The sequence below is a fragment of the Camellia sinensis genome, chromosome 14 (assembly GCF_055761805.1).
Source record: "Camellia sinensis isolate YWXY chromosome 14, ASM5576180v1, whole genome shotgun sequence".
Taxonomy (NCBI): Eukaryota; Viridiplantae; Streptophyta; class Magnoliopsida; order Ericales; family Theaceae; genus Camellia; species Camellia sinensis.
In genome coordinates, this window is record NC_138974.1 from 121,110,858 (window position 1) to 121,127,996 (window position 17,139).

At 34.3% G+C, this 17,139-nt stretch overlaps 1 protein-coding gene and 1 long non-coding RNA gene across 2 annotated transcripts; one reads left to right on the top strand and one right to left on the bottom strand.

Annotated features, from left to right (window-relative positions):
• Positions 1-3,573: 3,573 nt before the first annotated feature.
• LOC114261674 (phenylacetaldehyde reductase) lies at positions 3,574-13,318 on the bottom strand. Its single transcript, XM_082905945.1, has 6 exons — positions 13,006-13,318; positions 9,851-10,020; positions 7,532-7,723; positions 6,665-6,827; positions 6,052-6,238; positions 3,574-4,118 (listed from the first exon to the last, which is right to left on the bottom strand). Exons 1-6 carry the CDS (start codon positions 13,121-13,123, stop codon positions 3,974-3,976), a joined length of 975 nt encoding a protein of 324 aa, XP_082762071.1. The 5' UTR covers positions 13,124-13,318; the 3' UTR covers positions 3,574-3,973.
• A 1,453-nt stretch (positions 13,319-14,771) lies between these two features.
• On the top strand, positions 14,772-17,139 carry LOC114261675 (uncharacterized). Its single transcript, XR_014350697.1, has 3 exons — positions 14,772-15,451; positions 15,556-16,325; positions 16,401-17,139. It is a non-coding gene; the product is annotated as an uncharacterized LOC114261675 (long non-coding RNA).

Consider the following 17,139-nt stretch of genomic DNA (forward strand, 5'->3'; position numbering starts at 1 on the left):
ATATGAATTGTATATTCAGTGTTGAAAACTAGTTTATTATGTTGATGGGAATTGATGACCGGTGGATTGGTCATGGTGATGAATTGGAATTATTACCATTGTTGTAATTTGTTAAAACATGGTTTTAATGTTTAGTTTAAAATTTCGGGGACGAAATTCCTTAAGGGGGAGGGGTTATAGCGTTTTTGGTTTGGACCTGACCCATTTGATGTTTTGAATCCGGGTTTTATTGTCTCATGCAGTTGTTCATATTATGTTTTCCCTTATCTCTCTTTGAGTTTGGCTTTTGGGTATGTTGGTCATGTTTGGAACAGGTTGGTAGTTTGTTTTTTTGAGTTGTTGTTGCCTAGAATTTTGTTCCTACGCTCGAGCGTCACTTCTAGCGCTCGAGCGGTCTTTGTTAACTCTTAGTACTTTTGTAGGTCTACAAAACTACTCAAAAGTGGTATTCTATGCTTGAGCGAAGTTTTTTGCGCTCAAGCGGTCTTGGCTCGAGCAGCCTTATTGCGTTTGAGCGTTAGTCTTCTGTCTGTCAAACTACTAGGAGTTTGTGTTTCACACTCGAGTGACAGCTTCTTGCGCTCGAGCGGTCACATCTTTTGTCTGTATATGCTAGTGCGTCACGTCTTGCGCCCGAGCGATCTGCGCATATATCAGTCTGTAAAAGTCACTTTTTTTTCATCTCTCTCTCTCTAAACATTTCAAAAACCCTAGATCTAGACGCTCTCTCTCTAAAACTTACTTTCTCTTTTCAAAAATACCAAGATTTAATGATTTCTCCACCCTACTCCTTTTGTTAAAAAGGTAAAACACTCCATGGGCTCTTTTTTCATCCAAACAAAAGTGGATTTCGGCTTCTTTAAGGTTTCTCCACTCTCTCCTTGGTCTTCTAGCTTCGAGGTAGGGATTCTTTACGCTCTTTTATGATTTTTAACTTAGCTACTTGTTTTTATAAAACAACTTTTTGATTTTAGAGGAGTTTGGACAAACCTAGGGTTTTAGTTTAAAATCAAAAAAGGGGTTTTTAAATAGATGTATTGAAAATGGTTATGGGAGTGAAAAAGAGGTTGAGTTGTGGTAAAATTATTGATTTAGATACTCGGAATATGTTTTGGAAGAAAATAGGGTTTTGTCCTAAATATCTCAAATGTTTATATTGTATAAATAAATATAATTGATGTTAGAAATGTGAAATTGGATAGATATTGATATGGATGGTAGAGTCAGATATGAATTATCACTCACCTATTGAAATTTGAAAGTTTATCTTTAAGGAATATAAATTATTTGTTTAGAAATATCTGTTTTGGGCTATCGGTGGAAGATAACTATGATTATTGTAGAAATCGCATGTGAATTACGAGAATTAAAATTATTTTCTCATTCATTTGCATCGATCATTATTTCACATTTTTACATTGCACATGTATATTGTTTGAAGAATGTGAGTGAATATAGGAAGCAATTGTTGTTACATCAAATAAGTTGGTCTGTGTGTCCAAGGTGAAAGTCCCAAAAATTGCGTGTATACGTGGGTGTTGATCCCGCGGACAAAAATTCCGTGAAATGGCAATAGCAGTGCGCGTATAACTACGTTTACATGGGTCCTGGTTTATGGTTTCCTCCAAACGAAATTTCTAGAAAAGGTTGTATTGTTTTGAAAGTCCCAGAGTTTGATTCACTGCCTCATTTTCCATTGTTAAGGAAATGACTTATGAAGTATGATATTTATTTGGCATTACATGGTTTTGGAAAAGAGATGTAAAATGTTTTGGCACGAACATTACATATGCATTTACCTTATAGTTTCGTTAAAATTCATATATTGTGCTGGATTATCTCTACTAGGCTGTGTGGGAAAAACATTTCAGGTGTTGATGATATGCCTTTTCCAAGGCAAGAGCTTAGGAGGACTTGTAGCGAGAGCCTCTTTTGTGTATTTACTTTTGTACAAGCCAATGGCGTTAACTGTATTGGACTTAAATTCACTTTTGTTACAACCAAGTATCATCTTGGAAAGATATAAGCCTTTAGGGCATTTTTTGTACAAGCTAATCGGGACGGGCCAAAAAACTAAGCCCAGGCCTAAGCCCAAGCCCAAGCCCAAGCCCAGGGGTATTTGCATTTTGGGCGAACTAATGGTCTAGGACTCAGGGCAGGCCGTTGGGATTGGGCTTGGGCTCTATAATTTTTTTTTTATTTTCTTTATTTTTTCCATCAAAATTTTATTATTTTTCATTAAAAGTGACATTGGGCCTTAGGCGGGCCGGGCTTTTAAGTGGGCCTTGAACGGGCCGATGGGTCAAGCCCACGGGCCAGGCTGTGCTTTAAAACAATGGCCCAAGCCCAAGCCCAAGGCCTCGGGCTGGGCTTGGGCCTAAACAGGCTGGGTCGACCTCGAGCCGCGGGCGGGCTTCGAGACCCCCACGGGTCATTTTTACACTCCGAAGGAAGATATTGACCCTATGTTCCCTGATCTCACAATTATAAAAGGAATCAAACACCAAAGATTCTTTCCACCCTCGTAGTAAAAATTGAAGTTAAAACATTTAGAAAAATAAAATATAAAAAAGGTTCGCTTCAACAAAATTTTAAATATTACAAAACCCCTTCGTGTTTTGCTACCTTCCAAAGCAAACTAGGAGTTGTTTGGAATGTTCTAAATAAGTGCACTTTTTGACTTTTTATGAAATATAAATTGAGTTGGAAGTGATGTGGTAGAAAAGTGATATGATTTAAATAAGATGATGTGACTTAAATAAGATAGAGACTTTTTAACTTTTTTAGAAGATGTCAAACCTAGCCTAAAGCTTTATTCATAATCGTTGATTTTAATGGGTTCGAATTCGAGCTCGAACTCAATAAAAATTTAACAAACCAAACTCGAGCCGAATTTATTTGGACGTAACTCGACCTCGAGCCTGTTAACAAACCTAAACAAACCAAAAAGTTTATAAATTCATAATTACATATGAAACTAAAATTATAATTAAAATTTTGATTATACAATTATATATACAATATATATATATAAAGATTTTATAAAAAAATAAAATAAAATAAATGAAGAAGAATATTTTACTAAAATAATAATATCTACCACCACTATTATACAAATGTATTATCCATAGTTGTTATTTACATATAAATAACATATTTATCTTATTTTTTATACATATTTTTACATTATTTAATATATAAATAATAAATGTTAAACTAACCAACTAATGAGCCGAGCTTATAAGCCGAATTTTAATAAATTTGGACTTGTTTATAAAAATTTTAATGAGCTCGAACTCGACCTCAAAAATATTTGACGAGCCAAGTTCAAACGAGTTCTTACTGAACCAAACTCGAGATTGAGCCTGTTCACAAACGGCTCTGTTCATTTGCAACCTTAATAATCATGCAATGACACTCGCTAGAACGTCTAAACCATATAGTTATAATTTTTATGATCCAAATCATTCATTTTAAATAATCTATGAAAAGAAAAATAACTTGAACCAATAATTGTAACCATTTATTTCATCATCTTCTAAAAACACATGAACTGTCTATATGTAACCACAATTATCAGATCAATCTAATATTTTTTTTATTTATGAATAATCTATTCACAAGCACAAGGAACTAATAGAAAAACGGTACCTAATAGATACACAGTATGGACCATTGGAGTGAGATCCCCAATGGACCTACAGCCCCAGACAGAACAGGTCTATATTGCAGCAGTTAATACTAATTACAAGGTTTCCAATTTTCAACTGATAGCAGTATCAAAACGTGGTTCCACAATTTGGGTAAATATTTGAAAACAAAATGCATACTTATTTTTATCCGATATGACTGCCACAACTCAGAGGAATGCCCCAAACAATGTTGGGAGAAACAAAATGGAGACGCACACGGAGGAATGCCACAAACAATGCTGTGGCTCAAACATCATTTTATCCGATATGACTGCCACAACTCACCAAGTGAAAAGTTTCTTCTCCTTCAAGCTTTCAACTGTTTCCTTGATGCTCTGCTTGAGGGGAATGAACTCAATACCTAAGCTTTTTGTTCTTTCCTTAGACACCTGGTAAGTTGGTGTAAATGGCTTGTCATCAGCGCACCTACAAAGATTATCCCAAAGATGTAGATTAAAAAAAAGGGGCACATGTTAGAAATGAACACAACTAGTGAATGAACTACTTTCAAAGGGTTCAAATCTCAAAGGGTTTCCATCTAAAATATGAACATTAACTACTATCAAAGGATTCAAATCTCAATATCGATCAACTGCTAACACCTATTGAACAATCTTCTATAGATATTGTTGGAAAATGTATCTAACTTATGTTATCATTTTAAAAATAAATTAATTAATTAAAAAGAGAAAAACCTCAATGGAACATTAGTTATGGTTACAAAAAGAGAGAAGCACGCTGAAAGACAAAAATAAATCTTACGAAAGAATGTGCTAACACTAACTAAAGACAGAAAAATAGCAACACAGTAGACAATACTGTAGACCAATTTTTAGGATTCCCAATATAAATAAATAAAGATGCAAAATAATGTACAAGAATTTGTTTGATCACATGCTAAGTTCAAAATCCAGAAGACCAAACAGAGTCATGAGTAAGAAAATTGGTTGTGTTTAAGCTTTCTTTATTTTCCAAAAACAAAAACATTTTCCATTTTTGCGTGAAAACAGTTTTCAAAATCTCCAAAAATGACTTTTTGGTGTTTATTGAAAAGTGTGTTTTTTCAAAAAAATCTCCAAAATAGTTCACCAAATAAGTTTTTGTATTTTCTAATAAATAAAACGAAAACGAAAACGAAAACGAAACTAAACGGGGTCCCCAAGCTTTCCATCAACATCCAAGATTTGAAATTCAGTTCAACAAAATGAAAATGACAAATTATTATTGGAAAGGAAGCACGACAGCACAGAATTTGCATGAAAAGAAGAAAGTAAAACTGTCAATGCCTATTCTTGAAAAGCCCCAAAAGGACAAATAAAAAGGTCACGGACATCAAACTAAAGACATGTCAATTGATATCTAAATATGTCCATAGAGATAGCATCAGCCAAAAAACATCAAGTGCCCCAACATTTTGAATTTATAAATAAATATATAAAGTCACCAGACATCTAAAATATTGGTCAGAATTTGAGTATATTCTACATGCATGTCCTACTTTTATCTTACATGTATATTCACACTACAAATCATCAATGAAATTGGAAGCTTAGCAACTCGGATGGCTTTGTCTAAGGGTGCAACTCGGGTGGGCTCAATCGGATTGAGAGATTGCTCAAGCTTAGTGCAAGTTGTGTTGAATGTTGCCCAAGCTCGACTTGCAACCCAACCTTGTGTACCTAAGCCTGAACTGAGCATAATATGTGAACTCGGGCCAGGCCCAAATTGCTGGAAATTTATTTATTTATTATTATTATTTTTTGGAGCTAGGTTAATTACTTTGTTAAAGTTAGACATTTTTTTTTTTTTTCTTTTGATAAAAGCATTAATAACATTAAAACAAACAATTTATATGATGAAAGAAAAGACGCAGGAGAAGTTTTAAAATGGCTGAATTGTTAAAAAAATGTCTTAAAGTTGAAGTCAATGGCTCCTTATCTATTTATTATCCTAGACTCATTTTGTTAAATTATAGCGTGCATTAAACACTCAAGGACTTCTTGCAACTTGCACAACGTTTAATATCATATTATGCTAAAACTTCTTCAAATAGTCAAAACTATAGGAGGCAATGTATATACTTCAAGAAAATGATACAATTCAAGAACTTTCCAACTGAGCCTCTTTTATCTCATCGGCTATGTTATACTTGTCCCATCAACTATGTTTTAAAAGGTAGTATGTGAAAACCACATAAAATGACATGATAAATTAGAAGGAGCAGATGGGTCTCATAGAGACTGTTAGAAAAGGTAAGGGAAACACTATTGAAACAAATTGCAACAACATACTAAACAGTTCAAGAAGAAGAAACATTGAAGCAGAGTTTAATAAACTGAATATGAGATAAATCACTTACTTTTCTGGAAGTTGAAAAGCAGGAAACAGCTCTTGTAGTATCTTCACAACTTCAGAGAGGTGTGCAACGCTCTCAGCCAAATAATATCTTCCATTAGCTGAAGGAATCTCAAATGCTTGAATATGTGCATTGGCAACATCTTTAACATTAACCAATCCAAATGTAGAATTTGGAAATGTTAGTGAACCTGCAGAATAAAGGAGCAAATAACAGGTCCATTATTCCCTTAAAAAGAAGTTCCACATCATTTTGCAAAAAATAAAAAATGGCAAAAGCCTTATTAATTCAACAAAATTTTTATGCTTCAAGTTTCAGCAACAATTATTTCTAGATGGAAGAATATTAAAATGCTCCTAGGAAAATTACATTATAGATTTATTTATTTATTTATGTTACTCATCAACAAATACATATCATGAAATGAAGGAAAGAGAAGCCAAAGCCCAATATACAGCTTCTTGGGGGAATATTTTGATTCAACCGAAATATAAATATGTTGTTTCACAAAAGTAAACATAGTTCCTCCTGAATAATTAGCTGAAAGGAAATGTCACGTCATCCATAAATGAGAACAGATTACATGCGTCTGTTATAAAATATAAAGAACACATACCATTTATTAAGTTCAAAATTCTAGCAGCACTTGTATTGAGCGTTGGCTGCAAGAGAGGACCGATAACCGTTGCTGGGTTAATTGTAACCATGTCAATACCCTTTTCTTTTGTAAACTTCCAGGCAGCGTCCTCTGCTAAAGTCTTTGACAGCGCATACCAAAGCTGGTAGCAGAAAAAAAGGGGATGGGAAAACACAGAAGCATGCAACAGAATAGAAAGAACAGCCATTACAATTGCAAATTATGAATAATCATACAAAGCATATCGATTGAAACAAAACAAAATTATGGCCCTTCATGCAGAATGGTTCATTGAAAATCCTACCTTTGAAAATTTACACAAAAAATAGATCATTGACAACAGCAAACACTGTGTTGTAGGGGCAAATGATGTATTACAATGATGGACATAGGATTTTTTTTCATTTTTTTTTTATTTTTCCTTCGATTTTGTTGGCCTAGATCACTTGTTCAAACAAGATCTAAAAGAACATAGAAAACCAAAATTCTTGAGGTGTCTAAGTGGCCAGATTTTCAAGTGAGAGCATCAATGAATATGAAACAAGGACATTATGAACTTCAAAACTCAGATTTTCAAGTACCCTAAACTTTGAACATTTCTATAATGCACTAAACACATTTAAATGGCATGCAAATCTAGGTTAATATATGTTTAGATTGACACCACTCTAGTGATACAATAGCCCCCCCCCCCCAAAAAAAAAAAAGGGAGGGGCTCATTTCCTAGTTTTGGTCCTGTGAATGTGGGTTGCTGGTAGCTCAAACTTTTGCCAGCCCTGGATTAAGCATCCATATGTACAAGGAAATTATATATCAACAGACAATGAATAAACAACACATACACACCTTATTTTGCTTGCAGAACTCTGGATCAGAAAACCAACTCTCATCAACTACGACGTCAGGAGCTCGAGGCCTACCATTGAAAGCAACGGCAGCTTCAGAAGATGTCAACACTACTCTTTTCACAGATGGGTTTTTTGCACATGAGCAAAGAACATTAAGTGTTCCCTTCAATGCGGGATCAATTAATTCCACCTGAAATGAGGTGAGGAATAGTTGAGATAACAAACACAGAATAAAAGGCATGCTTATTAACAAATCAAAGATAGCATATATGTATGTATACTCAAGGTTGTAAAGATTGCTCTTATCAATAACAAAACATGTTTTGCCATGGCACCAGGTGAACAAGTCCACTAGCAAATATCCTTAATAGAAATTACAGTTTGATTCAACTTACTGGAAACAAATTGGAAACTAGAACAACATCCCAAATATTTTATAATAAAAACAATGTTTTATGATACAACCACAAATATAAAAAGATAAGAGAAACCAATCGGCAGAACAAAAACAAAATTAAGAGTTTAGGGTTAATAACTCAAACCAGAAAGTGTCTCTAAAAGGATGCACTCAGTGATATTGGAAACAACTGCCAACAAGCTTTTATAGATGGGCAACAAATTCTAGACAAGAATGCTTTTTGCAGTATAAGCAAACAATGCCATGTTTAGTCAGTGGCTAAAGAAATAGCATAAGCTGTAAAAGCCTTTGAAAAAAGTTGTTAGGCCCTAACAGTCAATAAGCCATTTTGCTGCAATGGATGGTCCATGCTAATTATTCAAGTGCCTGTTTATGTTATGTGTGGCGTGGGTGATGAAGGAGAGTTCCGAAATATGGAAGACACCGACACGCTAGCGACCACCGAATATGGAAGAAAAAAGAGTCAAGGCAGCCTTAGGAGTGAATGAGGGTGGCAGTGGAGAGTTCTATGACGAAAAGGAACAAGAGGATGTTCAATGTGTCCATTGCATGCATGGAAGTTCCCTTTATAAGGGATGGTGATGTTGCTTTTAAAAATTCCAAAATTTATTTAGTTGGCAACTTCAATTCAACCCAAGATATTTAGTCCAACATTACATCAGCCAACCTATGGGACTTTTGAGTTTACTCATTACAAGTATTCTTGGATAAACCAAGCGGTGCATTCTCAAGCAATATAGTTGATCTAATCTTCTTAGTGAATGTATGTGCTACTAAAATCAATCAAAAAGTTCACTACAATCCATTTCAGCCACAAGTTCCACTTGAAACAAGCACCCAAAGAATATTAAATTCTCCCCAAAGTCAAATAATGTAAAAGATTAATCTTAAGTACAAGATGGATGCAAACAAGTTGAAGCACATGAAGTTTTTACGATCGATGGAAAAGACAAGTTTTTTTCTTTAGAAGGACAAAATGATGTAGGAAAAGAGGTTTAGAATTTTTATATTTTATTGTTATTATTTTGGAATTAGATTGACTAGGATTTTGTTAAATAGTGTAGAATTCTTAGTTGAGCATTGCTATTTATGCCCAAAAGTTAGACGCACTTTCTAGACCCAGTGATGTGTCAAGAAAGTATGTCTAAAAAGTGGACTTCCATATCATTTTCCTTCTTACTTTCTTATTTTCTTAGGTTTCCTAGTTTGTATTAGTTTAAGTTTTCTAGTTTATTTTAGAATTACTTTTCCTGTTAAGTTCAACTTATTATAAATATATGTGTAGGCCTATGGGCATGGGAAGTTATTCGTTCAATCAATAGTATTTTCCCTTGAGTTTATAATATTTGAATTCAAGGTTGTTATTGTTATTGATTGAATGAATAACTTCCCCACGCCCATATGTCTACACATATTATAATAAACGAAACCTAATACTTCTAGGAAAAGTAATTCTAAAATAAACTAGAAAACTTACACAAATACAAACTAGAATAAGAAACTAAGAATTATGAACTATTTAACAAAATCTTAGTCGAAATCTAATTTCAAAATAATAAAATAAAATGTAAAAATTGCAAAACTCTTGTTCTACATCATTCTCTGCCTCCTAAAAATTAAAAATAAAAAAACTCATCCTCGAGTTTCCATGGATCGAAATAACTTCACACCTTCAGCTTGTCTACATCTAACTTGCACTTGAGATTAATCTTTCAATAGTACAATGCATAATACACCTATGTGACAATGTTTGAAACCGCACTTTTTGAGGAAAAGGTAAAAAATTTACTTTTAGAATTTTTTGCAAATTCTCAAACCATTTAATCAACACATGAGAGGTCCACCATAAAAGAAAACACAACAATATATCTATTTATAGATAACAGATATAGGATGAACCTGGGGGTCCTTGGCATCATGATAACAAGGAGATGCTGTATGGAAAACACCTTCACACCCATCAACCAGAGAGTCAAAGCAACCTTCTTCCAGTAGGTTTGCTTTAGTCAAGTGAAGTCTCTCTTTGGCTCCCTCAAGTGCAAGCAAGTGCTCTGTCTTCTTTGGATCAGCTGCACTTGAATATCAAGTAACAAATAATTCTAAAAACTAATAAAGTGTAGCCATAATCAATAAAAGGATACAGCTATTGTGACCATGTCAGCATGACACATCCTTTCCCAATGACAACTTGGAAAAAATTAGACTGGTAACAAGATTAGAACCAAACGACTCAACCGTGAGAATTTTGTACTTGTTCATACACATTAATTCATACACATAGTTGTATAATACATAAATTAATATGATTCCATCTAGAGGTAACTGTATATTTGATTTTTATAAGCATATGAGTGGCTAACAATTATAAGTAGTGAATTTGACAATACAACCATCCGATGGCTAGAAGCTGTTTTGTGACGTTTCGTAGAGCTGTGGGAAAGTGATTATAACTTATACCTTAACAACTTATAGCTTACAGGTGTGAACATAAGTTGATTTTTGACTTATAAATTAAGCTTCTCCTCCCCTACTTAAAGAATAAATTGATTTTTAACTTACAAAAAGCTATAAGCTGTATTGTTAAGCTAAACCAAACATATCAAAAAAGCTTAAATTAAGCTAAAAGCAGAAATAAGCTGGAAATAAACCCTACCAAACAGGGCCAATGTCTTCACTACCAACAACTTTATAAGCAACAAAACTGATGTAGGACATCATGTGCTTGGCCTGTGATAGTTAGTGGTGGGTAGTTGTTAGCCTATATCTAGGGAAGTGATAACCATTTTGTAACTCACTTTTAAATATTGAACATTGATTGATTGAGAAATTCTCTCTCTAGAACCTAGGGTTCTTCTCTCTCTTATTTCTCTCTCTTATTCTTGATTGGACCCATCATTTACAATCGATTAAAGCACTAAAGGTATGACATAGGATCAGGAGAGGAGTGGGGATAGATTTGGAGAAAATAAAGGTCAAATCTGGTGGACACAAAGGCCATGTTTGTTTGGCCCCATGAGTAAGGGGATTGGACAAATAGTGAGGGAGGGCCAACCACATAGAGAGTGTTTGGTTGTGATGGGATTAACACTCCAAGGAGACTAGCAATCCCCCTCCTTGGTTGGACTAGCATAAAAGGAAAACATATGAGATGGCATTAATGGATTAAAATATTAAATCAAATGGATTAAAATATTTTTAATATTATTTTTTTAAAATAATTTATGTGTGAAAGAAATATTTAAATTTTTTAATAAATACTAAAAAAATAAGATTTTTTTAAAATTAGTGAATTTTTATGTAAAATTTATATTTTTTTAAGTGTCTAGATTAACTCGACTTAAAAAGTACAAAAATATTAATAATTATAATATTAAAAAAATACTATAAATTAAAAAATATTAATTTTATATATTAATAGTATCTATAGTATTACTAATCTGGTGGTGTACAAATAAACACTCTTTATTCTACATCTCCAACCTAATACCACCACACTAATAATCTCCCTACTCAAACCCACCGTATTCTCAATCCCTTCCATCCTATGGAGCCAAACCAACGAGGCCACACACTAGGGAGACAAAATAGAAATGTCCATGTAACACAACTAATTTTTAAGTCAACCTAAATAGGAACTTGTACCTACCTCTCCAATAAGATCCATAACCAAACATAAATTATGCTTCCCTCTTGTTGAATGTTTTGATTTACTATGCACACACAATTTCACAACACAACAAATGCACCAAATCATGACTCCCACATAGATATGGAGAGAGAGAGAGAGAGAGAGAGAGAGAAGGAAGGGGGGGTGTATGGGCTGGTTTTGTATAGTTTTGATCTTATGGCTTTTTGACATTTTACAATTTCATTATAATCCAACTAAAAATTAGATTATTTAAATCTTTGATTTTTATACAATCAATTGAAAAAATTATTCATGTAAAAAATTAAATTTATTTAGGCTCCGTTTGGCATACGGGTTGAGGTTAGCCAACACAAAAATAAAATAGGTTAATTTAGCCAATAAGACAAAATGTCGCGTCCAAATCATAATCATTTCATTTTTTCTCTCACAACCATCAAATCAACCAAAAAAAAAAACAAGAATTCAAATATTTATTCCAAACAAAAATTTTTTAGCCAGACTAAAATAACTAACCAGTCATGCTAAAAATGTTTATCCCAAACGAGGCCTTAGTCTTAGATAGTTCAAGATAGTCTGATCTCTCTGCTTCAGCATTTAAAATCATAATTCTTTTGGGCAACCACTTCTTCATAGACAATGTATGGTAAATCAGCCTTGTATTTGCTTACTCTTGGCTCACAATTTCATCAATGTTCAAGGAATCAATTATAATTGAAAGATTTAACACTTCAGCCATTGGCAATTTTTTTATAAAATCAAATCAATAATTATGACCCAGTATGGCAAATTACTACATCTAATTTGTGTTTTAAAAACTACTTTTCCCGATGGCATATCAACACTCACAAGTATGACCCTTACAATAAAATAAAATTTAAATCTTTTATTTTGTCAATTTAAATCTTAATATTTTAATTTATAATTTAATCTAAACAATTAACCCTATTTCTATTTTCTATTAAGTAAAATCAACGAAAATATATTTTAATCATTAAACACGTAATTGTACATAAAATGTTTAAAATATGCGAGTTTAATAACAAAAATATAAATAATTTAGATTAAAAATAAATTTGATTTTACTGGACAAAAAAAAAAAGCTCAGCAGTATTTTGGGTTTTATTTTTTGTAATTTCCCAAAATTAAAATATTTTCTAAATTTTATTTTTATTTTTTTTTTAAAAAAAAATCATTTTATACAAACCGCATAAAATTACCCAATAAAAACATCCCCAAAACAGCAAAAAAACAAATTAAAAAATATATATATATATAAAAACCTAGCACTAATCCAAGGGAAGTGAATCGCATAGCAAAATCAGGTATTGGGTATTCAAAGAAATCAAGATAGCCAAAAGGATTAGATACTATCAAAGTGACAGAGAGAGGGAGAAAGAGAACTGACAAGGGTCGCGAACAGAGGCTTTGACAGTATAACCACGTTGGAGCAACAACTTCACAAGCCACGAAGCTATGTACCCGGACGCTCCCGTCACACACACCGTCTTCCCTACTCCGCTCATTCTCTCTCCTCTCTCTCTATTCTCCGTCAGCTTTTATTTCCAACTATTTGTCTCTGTTTTTCCGATCGTTGCAGTGCTATTCTATTTATGATTAAAGGGTGTACTGTATCTATCATATAATTAAAAAGAAAAATAATATAATTTTATATTTTTAAAACATGTGAGGTATAATTAAATATTTTATGAATCATAATAAAAATAAAATCATAATTAAAGGAAAAAATTACATAAGTTATGGTGCATATGGTAAGAAATGTTTATAGTAGAATCTCCCTTTTATACACTCATGCTATTTTATTTTTACTTATAATCAATTTTTTTCTTTATTTATGATTTAGGAGTTCTTTAGTTATGCATCGTATTATAGTTAGTTATGAAATTTTTATTTTTTTTTAGTTATGACTTAGAAAATTAAGATGTGGTGGTGTAACTTGCTTTTCATGTTCTTTTCAGATACGACTAGTTCTACAGTTCGAACTCCCATGATTCTGAATTTGATTCCACATGTACGATACGAAATAGATAAACACAAATGAGTCCAAATCCGACAAATCTTTTGAAAAATCGATTTTAAATCAAAATGTCAAAAATGAACTACTTTGCCAGATTACAGAGTCGCCACCTAAATATTTTTGAAAAATTTAAGAAACTCAAGACTCGTGCCAAAGGCCACTTATCCGTCATCACCAAAATGTCTTGACTCGGGAACTTAAGTACGAGAGAGGACGGTCATGAATTGAGCACCCCACTCGCCCGATTAAAAATCGGCCTCTACTAATCATGATGTGATTTTTATTTACATTATATACTCTTGTTCTGATTATTAGGCTAACTTATTAGGTGGTACACACAAGTATAGACTAATTTGTAAAATTTAGAACGTTTTAATTTAATATTTGTTTGAAAATTGTTTTGAATATGCACCACTTAAAAAGTAAGCTCATATACACATTAATCAAATCATCGCAATTCAAGCATTTAGCCCTCATCCACTGGCAGTCAAATAAGTATATCAATTAAGCACTTAGTCTCATGGTAATCATACTTGACATGGTAACAATTACACGCATGTGATATGCTAAAGCAATAAGTGCTTACCTAGCACTCCAAGAGATGCATTTTAGACTTTATCATTTTGGGCTTGGGTTGGCGTGATTGGGCTTAGGCCTGGGCTTATGCTTTTTTCCCTCAAGAATTTCCCCCATTCGGTGATCGATCTTAAGCCCTGTTTGGTAGAGCTGTGGGAAAGTGCTTATAGCTTATGCCTAAACAGCTTATAGCTTATAACTTTCAGCTTAAGCTGATTTCCAGCTTATTCTTAAAGCATCTCCTGCCCCACTCAAAGAATAAGCTGATTTCTGACTTCCACAAAGCAAAAAGCTATAAGCTATAAGGTAAACCAAACACATCAAAATAACTTAAATTAAACTGAAAGCTGAAATAAGCTGTAAATAATTTTTGCCAAACAGACACTTAGAAGGTTATTGAAGCATTCATGCCGATCAAATAGTTCCAACGTATAGCACACGGGACTCCCAGGTCTTCTGATTCGTGTCTCTTCATTTTAGGTGCTAGTGGGGCCATAATGGTAACAACCGTCCCTTTATGCGCCATTTCTCTTTTGACACATTAAATGGGGAAGTGACTCTCCCTTACATCATTTTGCTTGCACTCTTTTCAGAGACTCTCTAGCGTCTATTCAAATTTCATACATTTAAGGCTTTTTTTCTTATTCCATGTAAGTTCCCTGTTCTCTTTATCATTTATCTATTGATTTTTGTTGTTATTTCTCTCTTTCCTTTTCAAGAAATGAATCGCCTTAGAAATTTCTTTGATTCTGAGGAGAACCTTCATGAGTTTAAAACTCTCCACCACATTCCAAATAACGTCGTCGTTCGTCTGCCTACTGATGATGATGACATTATCAAGGAGTCTGAGGTTCGGATACCTCTGCCTTTATTGACATTGTTGACGGGGGTGTCTGCTTTCCCCTACACCCCTTTTTTTAGGGAGGTACTTTGCTTTTATGGCGTTGCCCCTACTCAGCTTGCCCCTAATTTCTTTAGGATAATGATGGAGATAGTTACTTTGAACGAAATTTTGGAGATAAACCTAGGGCTCCCAGAGATTAGGTATTGCTACAACTTTGTCCTAACCACCAAGGAAAGATTAAATTTTTATTTCAAGCCCAGAAATAAGAAACGCCAGTTGGTTCAAATGCTCTCTAACTCTGTGTGAATGACATTATTGCGATTGTTCAGGGAAACAAAGAGTTTTCCTTTGGTGCTGATAGGGTATGGCCCATATCCAAGGTCTTCAGTCGACCAGGTTACAATCCGTCCTTTTGTTTTTGTTCGGCATCTTTTTACAGTTCTGATATCTTTCATTGTGGATTTTTCGTAATAACTTGCTATTTATTTCATGTTTTGTAGATTTCACAATTTTCGCTTATCCCACTAAATAGGAAGGCTAGGCCAACATCCCATTTCTTTAGCAAGCTTTGGATTACAGAGGCTCTTCCAAGCAAAGTGGCCAAGGTCGAGCAGCCCATGTCCTTCTTTCTTACGTGCTACATTATTGTTACTACTAAAGGAATCCCCATCAGAGCTGACGGTGGTGTCAATTTCTACTTGCTCCCTCATCTTGAAGAGGAGCTAGTGGTTGAAGAGGTCCTTGCTGCAAAGGAAGAACAAATCCAAGAGGATCCTTTAAATTATAAGGCTACCATTTCTGAAATCATGTCACCGAAGAATTTTCTAGCCATCTTTGCTGATCGGAAGTGTCAGAAAGAGAGTGGATCAGTATCCACCACTTCGGCTGCCTTTGAACATCACCAATCATAGTGGTTGAGGATGCCCCTCTTGCCCATTTTTTTGCCGCAACTAGTCCCGATCTTCCTCCTCCCGATCTGAGCTTTGGTAAGTGTCTAGTCGAACAATCAACAGAGGAACGTATGAAGCGTCGAGTTGACCCTTCTCTCACTCTTGCTGTTATATCCTCTCAAGAGGTAGCGTTTGCCAGCTCTCCTCTTGTTCTAACGCCAGCTCTGAAGGACCGGCCACTTTCAGCACTAATTCTGCGATTGGCGATGTCGAAGTGGCTTTTGTCGTGGTCCGCAGTTTCATTCTCACAGCAGATGATGGTTGACTGTGCGATCAGTCTAATGTGGTCATTCTCCCAAGCCCTGCACTTTTCTTTGGTGGTATGTGTTTTGTTCTTTGTTTTTACTTTCCTTCTTTTTTACACTTGCTGCTTTGCTAGCACTTTATTCTTACAGTGTCTTTATTTTGCTCATGAGGCCATGTATCATCATGATAGACTCGTCCAAGATGCTGACAAGCTCAAGTCCTCTAAAAAAAGGCTGGATGAAAGGGTGAAGGAGCGAGAGCTTAGGCTAGTGGCTTACGAAGGCAAGGCAGTGGAGATAGAGAAAAAACTTCAAACAATAGATGTTGTGCTAAAGTCCTCTGCTGAAGAGATTGTCGTCCTAAAAGAGGAAATATAGCAGCTCTCCACTGCTTTTGATGCGTCCAAGGCCCGTGATGAGGCAACTATTAAAGTTGCAAAGGATGATAGATGCAATGAGGCCACAACCAGCTATGAGTAGCAATTCATCAAGCTGGAGAACATCCTTTTTGAGGATGAATGGATGGCTGCTCTTCAAGCTGCTAAGGTTCCAAAGGGGTCCGAGCTGATGAAGAACATTTCCTACCCCCGTCCTAAAGCCCTGGAGAACCCAAATGTGGAGGTTGCTGATGTTAGCAGAGATGATCCCCCCGGCTACCAACTGAAGAATTAATTTTTAGCTTTTCTTCTTCTTCTTCTTCTTCTTCTTCTTCTTCTTCTATTTTTTATTTATTTATTTTTTGTATGTAATTTTGAGAATTGCCATTGTTTATTTTCTTTTTTCTTTTCTTTTTCATTTTCTTTTTGTACAAACGCTATGGATTTCTATTTTTTAATGTAAATTCCTTTTCTTTTCTACTCTATGTCTAGTTATATATTTTTGTTAGTGT